The 15373-nt window shown below is 29.9% G+C and overlaps 1 protein-coding gene across 2 annotated transcripts; it reads right to left on the reverse strand.

Annotated features, from left to right (window-relative positions):
* Positions 1 to 5161, reverse strand: LOC108325420 (NAC domain-containing protein 30). 2 transcript variants are annotated; one of them, XM_017558488.2, is made up of 4 exons: positions 4868 to 5161; positions 3424 to 3595; positions 2938 to 3209; positions 1 to 870 (listed from the first exon to the last, which is right to left on the reverse strand). In XM_017558488.2, exons 1-4 carry the CDS (start codon positions 5117 to 5119, stop codon positions 334 to 336), a joined length of 1233 nt encoding a protein of 410 aa, XP_017413977.2. In that variant the 5' UTR covers positions 5120 to 5161; the 3' UTR covers positions 1 to 333. The 2 variants fall into 2 exon arrangements, with proteins under 2 accessions (XP_017413977.2, XP_052730896.1); XM_052874936.1 differs by lacking the exon at positions 4868 to 5161 and having other exon boundaries at positions 3424 to 3878.
* Between the last annotated feature and the right edge of the window lie 10212 nt (positions 5162 to 15373).

The following is a 15373-nucleotide window of genomic DNA, read 5'->3' on the forward strand; positions in this document are numbered from 1 at the left end:
TGCAATTGAGAATGTACATTTATAGTGACATAACCAAGTAAGGACAATAAAAAGTTAAACTGGGGACCCAAAACGAAAAAAAAGAAAAGGTTGTGATCTTCTGAACTCTAAACAAAGGAGAGATTCACTCTTCAAGCGAATCTCCTTTATCACGAAAAAATATATATAATATCATCATCACCTAAAAAGCTTTTAGGTTCAATCTCCAGCAACTTCTAAATTAGCTTATGGTAAGATAACGGACAACTACGATATAATGAATATTTATCCATCATCTTACTTAGACTTTATTCATTAATTCACTATGGAGGATTATGGTGACACACAAGTTAACTATGAATCAGGGAAGCATCCTAGGATATGACTAGCTTGATCATGGTTATTATGGGGCATCATCAAGGGCAAGTTTGGATGTGAAAAATAAGCTGTGTCACTCAATTGTGACCCGAACAAGTTGTCCAAACTCTTCCAATCGATACCTTGCGCACTGCTATTGCTCCTTTCATCACTACAATATTCCTCATTTCTGAGGCCATTCTGGTGTTGTTGGTTACACTCCTTCATTGCAAAACTTGCAGTTGGACTATCTAGCTGAGGAAGCTCAATCAGCTGTTTGTCCATGACAGTTTGGTTTGGCAGAATAAAGTGTTGCTGATCTGAGTTGAAAGGAAGACTAAAGCTTGGAGCTTCTGCAGGGTGATGAGGCACATTTGTTTCATTCAAAATATCAGCAATTGATAAGGGTCTTGCAAAGCTTTGATCTTTGTAAAAGTGTTGTTGATGGCTACTACTACTGCACCATGCTTCATAACCTTGCCTGTGACTTGGACTAGGCTTTCGAAATGCTCGGCACACGACCCATCCTTCTTCCTGCAATACCAAATTATAAATTCTCACCTTCAGCTTTTCTCATGATTCTCAGATACTTCATTTTTTCTTCTGTATTACTTACTATATATCATCATCATCATCATCATTATTATTAACATACTCTAATGGACAAGCGTGTCGTAATTTGCGTTTGACTCGGCAAAGTACCTTTGGAGAAAGTGGATATCTTTTCAGTACATGTTTGAAATTGGTTTTATGTAACGATCTATCGATTCCTAAAGTTGCATGTATAATATATATATATATATATATATATATATATATATATATATATATATATATATATATATATTCATAACTATAACCCTAACATTTTAATATCCAAAAATTTACACTAACCTACATGGGGATGGAAAGAGAGCAAAAAAGAGTGTAATATAGAATTTGGAGTGTGAGAAAATAGTTTCCCTTTTTTTCTCGAAAAGTATATATTATTAAAAGGGATTAAAAGTAAAAGAAAAGGATTGGTCAGTATCAAACTTTTTTTCTCAATAAACAAAATTAAGTGTAAAGACAGTTTATTTACATAATTTTCTTATATACTCTTTCACATTTTCGCAAATAAATGTTATAGAGAAGTAAATAAATATTTAAAATAAATAAATAAATAAACTACGTTTTATATGATGTTAAAATATTAAGTTCACAAATAAAGAAGTGCTTCAAAAAGCTATCCTTTTGTTACTTTCTGTCATAGGAATAGCAGTGAACCACAGTAGTAATTACAGTTTGTCAAATTAAAGAACTGCTCTATGTATAATACAAGCTAATTGATATATATATATATATATATATATATATATATATATATATATATATATATATGTACGTACATACATGTTTTATATTGGAAAAATACTACTTTGAAACCTCTTAATAAAAATTACCTAACAACTCTTTTAATATTATAATAGTATCTATTTAGAATTTTAAGATAAAATGTAGAATACTTATAATTAAATATTATCATTTTGAATTGTTAAAGTGAATGTTTTTTTATTTGATAAATGTCAATATATCATTATCCTCTATATTGAAAGTAAAATCATAAGATGATGCCAACTCTAATAACTTTTTATACATAAATTATTAAGCCATGTCATATGCATTTTTTTTCAACGTTAAATATATCTTTTAATAAGATGAATATGGTATAAAAAAACAGTAACATGTCGTTGTTTGATTAAAGTTCAATTACAATAGTATTAAAAAACTGTGTTGGGTACAGCCTTAAAAGTGTTATTTAGAATGTTTTATCATTACAATTTAAGGCAAAGGTTTAACTCGTGCAACTACGACAATGATTAAGTAAAATAAAAAAAGTATTTACTAAAAGTAGAAGCCTTAATTATATTTAAAATAAAAGCATTGTACACACTACAAAATAAAAGTATTAATTTATTTCAAAATACAAAATGCATTTAATACTCGCTTAAAGTAATTACATAAAGCATTTAATGTAATATATTAAATATATTATTTAACTAGGATCCTTCGATACTCATTAACAAGTTTATTTACTGAAATCACCTAAAAATTCAAAAATTGATGCATTTATATAATTTTAATAAAAAAAAAGTAACTCTATCGACAATTAAAAGTTATCACATGAAAAGAATAAACAATTTCATATAAAAAAAAAAAGAAAAAGAGCGAGTTTACAGTTTTCTTTTTTGCAAAAATAAAAATAAAAATAGTAACTTGTCTAATGCTGTGTTTATATGATTGAATTATATTTACTGATCTTATTTAATAAGGAGTGAAAACCATAACATTTAATGAGAAGAATTTCAAACAATTCTAACAAAAAAAATGTTTTGGAAAGTGGCATATATGATTGTGAAATTTGAAAAAGAGTGTGTATGTTTGAAAATGAAAAGTATGAAACAGTAAATGTACTGTTTGGAGTGGTGAAGATAGTCTTGACAACCCTATTTACTCAAAATGACATGTTTGCCTTCTGCTTAACTTAATTCCAATAAACATATTATTGGAACCAACCATTGAATTATATATAGTTGATAACAGCCTTGAGAAGAAACTTGCCTGTGGAGGACCATGTTCAGAGGTTTGATGCCTATATTCATGCATAATCCAGTCCGTTTTCCTTCCATTAGGGGCACGTCCCTTGTAGAAGACCAAGGTCTTTCTCATCCCTATGATTCTATTTTTGGTCATAACAGCCTTGTCCCTTCCAGTTGCTTTCCAGAATCCAGCAGCAGTGGCTCTGTTAGTTCTTGTTCCTGTAGGATACTTCTTATCTTTATGGCTGAAAAAGTACCACTCATTCTGTTGCTCATATCCTAGCTTGCACCTATCTGCATAATTTCAAACAAGCACATCAACAACTTTCTAACTATAAAATGTTATAACTTCCTCCATATACAACGTTATGATATATAGTTAACAGATGAAGTTGATCAAATTTTCTGAAGTTGAATTGTAATTTCTTAAAGAATATTCATGTCCCTTTAATTTAAGAAAGCATTCGTGTCAAGACTAATTGCATTGTGCATATATATGACTAATTACCTTGTATGTCCCAGGGTTCGATTTTGTAGAGATCAATCTCAACAATAACATCTAGATCGATTTTTAGGGAGTTTATCTTCCTCTTGAGATAGTACCCCACAAGCTCCTCTTCTGTTGGATGAAATCTGAATCCTGGAGGCACACATGATTCCATATCAACTGATGATCTCTCCTGAAACAAGCAAAGGAAAAGGAGTCATTTGTGAAAGATCAATTTCACCATTTATGTTTCCATTTTAGACTGAATATTATGCATAGAAGTTTGTCTTGTTCTCTTTTACGTGAATCAAGAGAAAAACAAATGATTATGAAACGAAAAATAAGACGCTCAAATTGATTTTGCAAATTCCTGATGGTAAGGGCAGCATTGGAAGATAAGGAAAAAAATCAGTGGCCATTGGCTTCGTGTTGCACTTCATCAAAGTCATAATAGTTTACAACCTTATAGCTCTAAAAACCTCTAGGGATGAGATATTTTGAAGTAATGATGATGATGATGATGTATAACTTTGGTATTGGACCCAACAATTGTGCAGCATGTGCAATGACAAAATTGGCAGACCATGTGTGGAACCCACCATAATAAAGAAATTAACTAACAAAATAGGCCTATGATTAATCCTAAGAAGCTCTTTTTATGTGCCTTTATTTGCATGACATGGAGTTGGCAAAAGTATATTGAACACAAAAGTTGGCCGAAAAGCTTGACTTTGCTGTCACAAGCATGTCACATTTCTTTGAGTGCAGTGCACTCCCAACGCCTGCTGGTGGTGGAGAAAGACCTGCCCTATTGAAAATGTCGTGATCACAATTCACGACCACCAGGCACACATGTAGCCACCATATATGCTACAGATAAAGTTCCACTCATCAGCTTAAGCTATTTTTCAGAATTTTCCAAGGACACAATCACTACCCATGTACATGGTTTTCTTAAACCTTGACAAACTAGCTAGCCCTAACTAATTATAATACTACTGGATTTAATATTATTCATCTCTTGCTATTAATGGGGAGACTGTTTCATCGATAGTTTGAAAATTTTCAAATTAATCATATCACTCTCTTTTTCTATCGTTAAGATCATGATATTCACACGCTCTCAGTTGACAAAAACCAAAAGATATCATTCTGGGACTATTGTCATTAGTGTTTTCTTTCTTTCTTTCAGAAAACTAACAAATGTGAAGGAAAAGCAAGCTATAGATCCATTTAACATCTTCAGGGTTGTAGATGGACATGGATATAATATAACAAACATCAGAAAGCTGTAGTTCCCCTTGCAAAATAAATTTGAAAAATCTGGCTCCCTTGAGAAAAACTCTCCAGAAGAACATTATACCAAATTCAAGGAGGTTTCAGACTTCTCTTGACTTGCTGTTGAGAAAAGAAAAAAGAAACAATCGTCACATTTATGAACACTACAAATATATAGAATACTCACAGGAATTTGGGTTAATGTCATCTTCCTCTTGAGTTTGCTAGCTGTAGGCAGGCACTGAGATAAGATTAAGGGAAAGGATCGATCGATCGAGAGAGAGAGATGTGTGTGTTGAAGTAAGGTGAAGGTGAATGTTTGTCTAAAGAGAGGTAGGAGAGTTATATATATGTATTTGCAAGAGCATGTATCGAAAGGGATGAGAGAATGTTGTACAGAAAAGAAGCAGAAGAATAATATATATAAATATATACACATATAGAAACATATTGTAGATGAGGTTATTGATTGCGCGTGGGGTGGCAGATAGATGGAAAGGTCTTTGTTTGGACGGCGTGACACCGAGTTTTCACGCCACCCCCCTTCCACCGCTATATTGTACCCTAAGCCTTTTCAATTCCACCACTTTAAACAACAATGCTAGCTACTGTACAGTGCTCGCTTAATTTTAACCAAATATATTACTGTTGTTATTATTATTATATGTAATGGATCATTCATAGTTTTCATTAACTTGTATTATACTTGGCTAATGCACTAGATCAGAGGCTCTCTCACTAATTAGCAACAGACACGAATAGTGAGTACATGCATGTCACATTCTCCTCCTCCATCCTTCACAATTGAGGTTTCACAATTGTCTGTTTGGTGCGCCGTCCCTCTACATTTGGCACCATTGCTTTTTTGACATCTGGAAGCTATGTCAGACTCCTAAGCTGTCCATATCAATATGTTAATCATTCCTGTCTTCTGGCTTTAGTGTTTTCATATGCAAACCATAAGCCCTCCACCAATGTTTATCCGATTGTTGTTTAGCACGGTTGTCGTTTTGATTTTGCATTCTCTGCATACCATAATTCATCTTCTGTTCTGCAATTAAGACTATCAGACCATTTGGTCGATAAAAGAGCATGTATACTTGTTAATTAGTGCCATGTTTAACAACTACTAAATCATATTAATAACATGAAAGTTTACACTAGCAACCTGTTAAACTCATATATATAATACAATTATTTCATCACACTAAAACAGTCTTATATCAGTAACAATCGAGTTTGAAAGTAATTTATATATATTTTCATCTTTTTAACTCTTCAAACCATTCTTCAAAGAGAAATTAAAAGGTTAACCAGACATATTTGCATCACCCTTTTGTCTCTTATTTTGTCATGGTACACAAAACAAGTTTCACACAGCTGAGTGTCAACGAACTTAGGATAGGAACAAACATATAAGTTAATAAACATAAAAGTTTTTAAATTTCTTCTAACGGATTTGCCTTCTGTGCACCGGACAATAAGAAGAAACTTGGTTTTTCTCTTAAACATTGAAGTTCCAGCTAAATGACTTGATTATTGAGAAAGAATAGACTTTTATATATTATCCCTTGCAAAAGTAAGAGTAACTGATAACATGTTTCTTTGAGAACAATGCACTCTTTTGTATATATATTATAAAAAGGTAATGGATGTATATATTATACGCGGATTGAAAAGGCAATTTTGGGATTTGTATTATATGTCTGTATATATAAATACTCAAAGGATTAAATTTATTTGTTTTATACAAACACACATAAAGCCTAGATAAGTTGGGATTACCAACCTACCATTGTACTTTGCAAGGGTTTATATTGTCTTATTCAGAAGCATTAATTTAATAAATAAATAAATATGCTGCAAATCTAGTACAGAAATTGCATTTATTATATGAAAGAGTAGTGACCAAAAGCCGAAAGCTTGTATAGAAAGCTTGCTATAACCATATTATTATACCTGAGGGTACCCTTTACACCTACTGAATACAACCTTCTAGGGACTCTGTTGGCAGAACAGCAATATTTAACCAGCAACTTGTCACCTGCAAATTAAATAATTAATGATTTAATGTTGATGTTGACGTCATTTTGTTCCAACACTTGCTTACATATGCTTCTTATTTTTTTAAAATATGTGCTCACTGTTCATTTTCATTATAGTATTCTTCTGAAACATTCATTTGTTTATTTACATCATCGGTTTAAATTGACACTGAGATAAGTGGACCATGGTTTGCTGTTTTTGTGTCCAGCAATTCTATGTGCCCTTGGATATCTGTTACAAATGGAGTACTAGTGTTTATCATTTTTGTTGAATTTAAACCTTGTAATTGCTTTGTTTAAAGATTTTTCTTTCGTTTTGTAGTGGTGTTTGCTGAATGACAATTTCTCAGTAGCCGATCTAATGGAACCTAACTAAAGCTATACCAAATCTATTCACTATATATACATTTATGTAAATCTGTTTTTAATGTATTTTATATGATTATGTGGTTAGGTGTCCCACTATTTTATTAAACGCATGAAAGGTTATTATAAATTGTAGTAATAGGTTAATTATGAATAATTAACCTCAATGAAATAACAATCATTAGTGACTAACAAAAGCAGAACTTGACTTTTTTTGTTTTTAGTAATGAAGGCTGAAGATTAAGTTTTCTTAGCAGTGTAGCATAACTGTGTTCTTAATCAACTTGCCGGAAAATCAAAGCTGCTCAGGAACCTTAATTGCAAAATAAGATTTTAATTTGACTGAAAAGAATAAATTTTAAAAAATAATATTTTGTACTGTGCATGTGTTTATGCTAACAGCAACACGATTTTAAATTAAAGAAGCCACCGAAATATGATCATTTTAATAGCGTTTCAATTATAGTTCTATGATATAATTATATTATTTTATTTTGACCTAGACTTAGGAAGAATGTTTAGACCAAATTATTGTGTCTAAACTCTAATGTAATTAATTTGTCACCCTTGCTTTATATTAGGGCTATAATAGACCCGTGGCTTGATCATATACATTATTTAACATCTAGGTATTCCAAGGAAAAAGAAGTTCACAAGCTGAAGCATAAAGTGAAAGAATAGTAAAATTACAATTACGATGTTTATTATTCTACTGACACAAACATTCATAAAAATAAAGCAAAGCAGATTAAAAACAGGTTACTGTTTGCTAGTTTAATTTTAAGCTTAGGAAGAAAAAGAACTAAGAAACATAATCTCAAAAACGACCAAAGAGACAAACTTATAATAAGTTTAATTCACATCTATAAACCTTATTTTAGGTTTACATATAATGAAACAAGATTAGGTTATAGTTTTTGTTTGAATGTAGTTTTCTGAAATGTATATTATATGCACCACTTGAACAGAAAGACACCAGCTCTCTTTCACAGATTAGGGAAGAAGAAGTTATAAACAAATATGGAAAGTATTCTTTGCTTCTAAATATATCTGTTGTATATTTTATGTAGTGGTGTGGAGCAGATTGCTTGTGTATGAGCCCTGAAATTTTGTGAATTCGTTTATTAGCTTACAAACAACTGCACTAAAAGCTTTAAAGCCTGGAATAGGAACACTACACTGCAAATTGGTTCGTTCTAGAATCAAATTGGCTTATTTTGTTTAATCTTTCAGGTAATTTACTTTGAAAAGAAGAAGCAGAAGGAAATTAATAAAAGAAATTCAGAATTCATATGATAGTTTTGGCCCACACGTGAACTTTTAGAGGACCCACTTAGGGGTTCAAATTCCTATTTCGGACCCACCTTCAAAAACCAATTATCTATGATAAAGAAGAAGAAACAAGAATAGAAGAAAGTTCAATAAGATAGACTTTTGATGGAGGAATGTTTTTATCCCATAGAATAAATTTGATAGTGATATGCTTTGGTATAAAAAAGTTTATGTTGATATAAAATTTAATGGATCAGGGGTTAAAAATATTTTTATTCTAATATTTCATAAATATATTAATTTGATCCGTACAATAACCACTGAATTAACTATATATTGATTTATAAAAAGAAACATATTCCTATCAATGTCAAAATTAATATATTTATGTTGATAATAACAAATATCATTTTTTTAAAAAAGATGTTAATTTTAATATAAATTATTTTGAAGACATCAAAAACTTATTTAGTTAATGAAATAATTATACATGATATGCTATGAAAATACATTATAAGAAAAACACATATTATTGAAAATCTAGTCAAAATGATTAAAAACAATCACTAATATGTTCGTTACTAATCCATAATAAATTTGTGACCGAAATCAATGATCGAATTTATGTCCAGATTTATTATTGAAATCAGTATCCAAATCAACAACTAAAATCAGTTATCGAATATGTGACGAAAATTAGTGATTAAATCTGTGATTGATATCAGTGATCGATCTAGTCATTGATTTTAAAATTTTGTTTTACTCACTAAATCGGTTTTAGATATTTTGTTTTTCAATTTTCTTTTTTAAATGATTTTTTTTTTCAATTTCCAATTTTCTTTCCTAAATAATATAAACGTGATAAATTTAATATATAAAATTATTGTACACAATTAATATATAATGTTTTTTTCTCTTATTTATATTTTAATTATATTTTAGGATCATTGTACACTACAAAAAAACTATTAAATAACAGTCAGTTTTAGAGACGAAAAATAATTACTTACTAAATTGATTAATTTATATATCAATTTATAAACTAAAATATTTTGGTTTTTAAAATAGTTTCTATAATAAAATTAAAATCGGTTTATGAAGTACATTAGCTTCTACATTAAGAAATTAGTATCTAAATTAGTTTTAATAGTAACATAAAATTAGAGATTAATTTAAACATTAATTTCTTTGGTAGTTAATATTAGATACTTTTAATTAATAATTTTGTATTAATAATAGAAATCATTTTAAATATCAATAATTTTTAGTCTATATATTGATATTTAAATTAGTCATGTGACTAATAACTTTTTTTTTTCTAAAAGGGATTGCTATTTAATGAATTTCTTCTAGTCTTATAATTCATTTTTTCATTATAAATTTGGTCATATATTTAACTTTTTGATATATGATCCATAATAACTTTTATCCAAATAGAGTTTATGATAAATTTAATATATGAACTCATTTTAACCGTTTAAGGTGAAATTTTGAAATTTTTATGACATGCAAAAGCTAAGGTTAAATGAAAATATTGATATTTATTTTAAATTGTTTTGTTAGTTTTGATTATTGGGATGAAAATTTAAAACAATTTGAGAATATGAAAATTTGAGAATTTTCCGTAGAAGAAAATTTATGGCGAACAAAATTGATTGAGATTTAATATATATATATATATATATATATAAGGGACTGAAATCCTACGTAATCAACTCAAACTATACTAAAAATATCATGATTTTTTTTTCCAACGTAAGAAGGTTATTCCTTTCTCTTTAATTAATAATTATTCTAAAGTTTTCTCTAGAGTTGTTTAATTACCTATTTTCCTGCTTTTTACTCACACATGTTTAAGAAATTAGGTGGGTTCAAAATTTTGAGGAACTTACATGTTACGTTGCATATGGGTCAAAAATCTGGGTCACACCTTCTTTTCATATATGACAAAATGTCAACCGTAAATTTGCATAGATATAGGTGATAATAAGAACCTAGAGATAGCACTAACTTGAATACACAGTAGTAACATTAACCACTGATTGTAGCAGTGATACAGTCAAGAAGCTATGACACGGTGACATAGTCATGCAGAGGTCGGAAAATGCTCCAACGACGTAGGATACAACTAAGACCATTAGAAGATGCCTTGTCACACACCTTTAGACTAAGTCTATTTCTGTTAATTTTTATTTTCATGATCTATACAGAACAGACCTGTCACCAGACAAGGCATTCATTCGCTAAACATGACGTAAACATCATGTTAATCTGCAATACAAATAAAGTTAAAGATATGTGAATTGTACATGGACTAAATTATCAAACTTATGGCCCCAAAAACTTTTACCACTTCCATAATTGTCAAATCAGTATCTTCAAATCTGATCGTCTTTCTCTTTTAAGATTAACCTATCCACATCTTCTTAGATAGTCGGTGCTCCATTTTCAACGAAACAAACAAAAGGTCAATCTAACGTTCAGGAACTTCTATCACTTTCTACACTAGTTTTTAACTGTAATAAGATGAAATGAAACACTGCTTTAAGTACCAAGACAACCCTCTTTACTTGGTCTTCAATTTTAGTTTCACCCCCCAGAACAAAGAAGGAAAAACCGTGGGTCCCGTTTCAATTCTCATAGATCATAGAAAATCATGAATCCAATCTGAAAAAATCATCACAAACAGATATGATCTACCGACTTTACGTTTTCAATGATATTTTAATGCTGTAATTATTGGCCAAGATATATATTTTCCGATTCTTATTGGCTGAACCATTAATCTTTTTTTAAGATAGGGGGTGCATCTATCAAGTATGCCAATCTTTGATTAAGAAATGCTGAATGGGTTTGAAATTCTATTTTTGTCTTTAATTATTTCAGATAGGTAAGAATTGAATCGATTAGTACTAAGGTAGCAGCAAGTGAACAAAAAGAGTAATTATGTTGGAGAATTAATAATCAAAAGGAGCAAAACAAATGTCATTATTATTATGGGCGCGTGTGGTGGAGCTTAACATCTGCGGATCTTATGCTAGATACTGTTCTTGTTTTTGATTAACTTAAACTGTCTGAAAGTGACCCTAGCCCTTCACACCTCACCATCAGAATTGCTTCAGTACCATTGAGGTGGGGCAAACATTGGTCTATATGTAAACATTCTTCTTCCATATGAAGCTTGTTAGACAAACCTTGCTCAAATACTATGATGCAGACACTGCATGTGCAGTACTATTATGTTTTTTCTATCGATACATTACCTTTTTTTTTTTATATTACTATATAAATATATCTGCTTATAAATTTCAAGTCCCTGGTAAAGCTCGAGTTGTGCCTGTGGAATTAAAATTCTGAATTTCATATGAAGCATTTCAGGCCAGGCTTTGTCAGAAAAAAGTAATATTACTCCATGTCATATGATCATATATTCATATGTATGTTTTAGAAATTATATATGTTGTCTCTTGTGGATTATGATGACTGTTGTCATCTCATTCTCACAAGGGTATTTTGCAAAAGCAATTATGAACAAAATGGCCAAGATATGTGTCCACCAGGTCCACCACTAGATATATTTTGGTTCAATGAGTATAGCCATAATTTCGAGTTGGGGAGAAGGGAAAAGGAAAAAAATCCGGAATCTAGTTTTCAGTGCAAGCACCATGAGACTTGCGTGTGAACAAGATACACAGTTCATTGGTTGAGAGAGAAAAGGCCCATTATTATTTTAGCATGCAACATAAGGAAGAAGGGATAATCATTGTGATATGTATGTATCCTGTTCCCTGATTTTATTCATTATATATGTAGTGTAACAACAGAAAATATCTTACGTTTTCCCTTTAGTTATTTCTCTCGTCCACTTTTTCATAGACATAAGGATTCCTGTAATAAATTCAGTCATATATTGTGGCCAAAAGCATGTAACGTACTATTCACACTAAACTGAAGAGCTTCAATTTGTGTAGTAGTAAGCCAGCCGTGTAATTAAAGCCGCACCAGACTAAAAGAGAATTTTCATCTCAGTAATCACAAAACTCTAACCTCAGGTCAAAAGGGTGGAATAATCATTAAAACCCCATCTATGTTCATATTTAGTCAACTTCAAGCAGTAAACAAAGAATGAGGTTTAAGTCAAAATCTGTAGTTAGTGAAATTGATCATCAATTTGTCATTATCATGGCCGGTAACTAAGTTGTGTCTATGGTAAGCAGACGGCACCAGTGACCAGTGATATGTCACCAGAGTGGTCTAAATAGGAACTAGCAATAACCTTCCTTCAACTCAATTTGACTTTATATATTCATTGCTTGTTTTCGGTAAAAATATCATGTTAGCAATGATGCTCATTCGTGGTATTATTGTAATCTCTAAAACATGGGGCTGGCATTACTTAAGTTTCTCAACACAATAGTACTTAAGTTTAGTCGTGCATGATATTTATAAGACTGATAAATTTGAAGTTTAAGAGTAAAAGAGAAAGAGAAAGGTAAGTAGGCAATAGTTTTTAAAGTGAAGAAAGAGAATGATACAAACCTTTGAGGAGAACTATTTGAGGTCTCTTTCAATGAAGCTGAGAATAGATTGTTGGGAAAGCAGCCGCAGAAAGAAAGTAATTTGGAAGGTGAAATGGGAGATGATGGAGCCTACAAGATTAGAATGAAATAGTGATGATTTTGATAAGGGGTGTGTGGTGGGGTTGCTTCATCAAAGAAAGAAATAGTGCAAATGAAGCAAGTTGAGAGAAGCATTTGGGGCGGTTTGTGGGACTGCAGAGGAGGTTGGGCTGCTCAGTCCCACACACACATTAAATGTATTCATAAAGCATACATTTTCAACTCTTCTCATTATATTTGGATTATCTTATCACTCAGTACTTCTTTTCCTTTCCTTTTATTTTCTTCCTTACACTACGTCTTTCTCTTTAACAGCAAACCTTCTAGACACCAAATTTCAAGCTTAAACCAAGTTTGATAATGACATGCCTTGTGTCGCAACCCAACTTGTCTCCCTTTATTAATTTCTCCTAAGATTGTCTCAATACATCCATTCATCATTACTTCTGCTCATTATTCCTTTTGTCTTTTAGTGTATCTTTTTTTATTAATATATTCTTATACATTAATCATTGCTCAAAATTAGGTTTAATATTGTTAATTAAAATGCTGAATAAACCAAGTATCTGATCTTTTCCTGATATATAATTTATTTCCTATCTAAAATGGTGTTATAAAAGTTTATTCCTTAGACCAATCAAAAATACTTTAAAAATGTGAATTTATTGATCAAGATTTTAGTTTAACCAATTCTGAATTCGAATTTAAGAATCTACTTTATTTAAATATTTCAAAGAGGAATTTTGTTATTCACAATATTCTTATAGTAAAGAAAATTGTTTAGAGTAACATGTTGTATACATAAAAAAAGTATTTAAATGACTTTGAGAAATATTTTATTTCCATTTATGGCCACCGAGCTCTACCTGAATTATATATATAAACATTTACATATTTTTTTTCCAATGTTAAAACTTTGTTGCAACATTTAATTCTTAGACAGAACTAAAATATAATATTATAGGTTTAGTAATAATCAACATTAACTAATTATTACATTTATCTTAGTAATTGTTTTCCGACCTTAAATGGCACCATTACATTGATAGCAAAAATTAACATTTCAATAACTAGTTTTATACTTTTATGTGTTGTACTTTTTGTACAGAATTATAGTAATGACAATTACATACTGTATCTAACATTTATTTTAATTTGATTTCAGTCGTGAACCAATTTTGAGTTTTACTTAACTTCTACATATATCAAGACTTTTGAATTATATGTAACAAAAAATAAACTAACAGAATCTTAAAAATTTAGATTTATCTGGCTTTTCTAGAACGAATTTAAGAATTATCTTGTTTTTTTTTTTCACCTAGTTTTTACAGGAGAAGACTATAGATGAATAACTAGTAAGCAAATAGACAACTTAATTCCAAAGTTAAATAATACTTTCACTCAGTTTATATAGGAATGAACAAAATTTAGTGTTATTCAAATTAAAGATGATAATATGAATTCAACCCGTGAAGCTGACCATCATGATCAGCTAGCTCACCTTATAATTAAAAATTAGAGAAAAGAGAATTATCTTTCTTTTTCTTTTAATTCTGACAACAAAAATAAATTTTAATGTCAATTAAGATTTTTTTAAAAAAAAATAATTTGTAACTCATGAATTCACCTTGAAGTATGGATGGTGAATATTTTAAATCCATTTTGGAAAAAGAAAATATTGTGTTTTAAATGGGTTGAGTTTTTGACAAATGGTTAAGAAATAAAGTTGGATTGAGTGAGTTGTAGCATGTTTGATTGGAAATATGTAGCAAAAGAAGGTTTGGTGAGAGAAGAAGAAAAGTGGATTATGGAAGGACATCATCCCAGGTTAGGTAATCTTAATCATGATCGCATCAATTTTTAGACTTACTTCCAACTTTTTCTTTTCTATACCTTTCACCATTTTTGGGACGTCACAATGAGATAGCTAACTTTTTGTTTTTTATGAAACCCTCTCTTCTTATACAACACAAAATTCTCTCAAATACTTTTCATTTCAATTTCAATATATGAATTTAATTCATTGAAACCTTTAAAATGATGCAGAGATCTCACATCCATTCAAAAAAAGTTAAATCAATTAAATATAAATAATATAAACCTCTCGTTACAATTTAGTTTTACAAAATTGAATTAAACATAAAATTTAGTTTCTTCCTATGAATCTAACTTTTTTATTAATTTATGTCAAATATTCTATTAATATCAAACGATTAAATATTATATTAATTATAATTTAAATATTATTATAACTATGTTATCTACTTTTTAAATAATATAATTAAAATTATTCTTTAAACTTTTTTTATCCTGAACCTGTGGGTTATGGGATTTGATGTATCCTGTGACCTAGTTTTTAAGTTCTACAAGTTTAATATTAAGAGCTATTCA

Source organism: Vigna angularis, chromosome 3 (genome assembly GCF_016808095.1).
Source record: "Vigna angularis cultivar LongXiaoDou No.4 chromosome 3, ASM1680809v1, whole genome shotgun sequence".
NCBI lineage: Eukaryota > Viridiplantae > Streptophyta > Magnoliopsida > Fabales > Fabaceae > Vigna > Vigna angularis.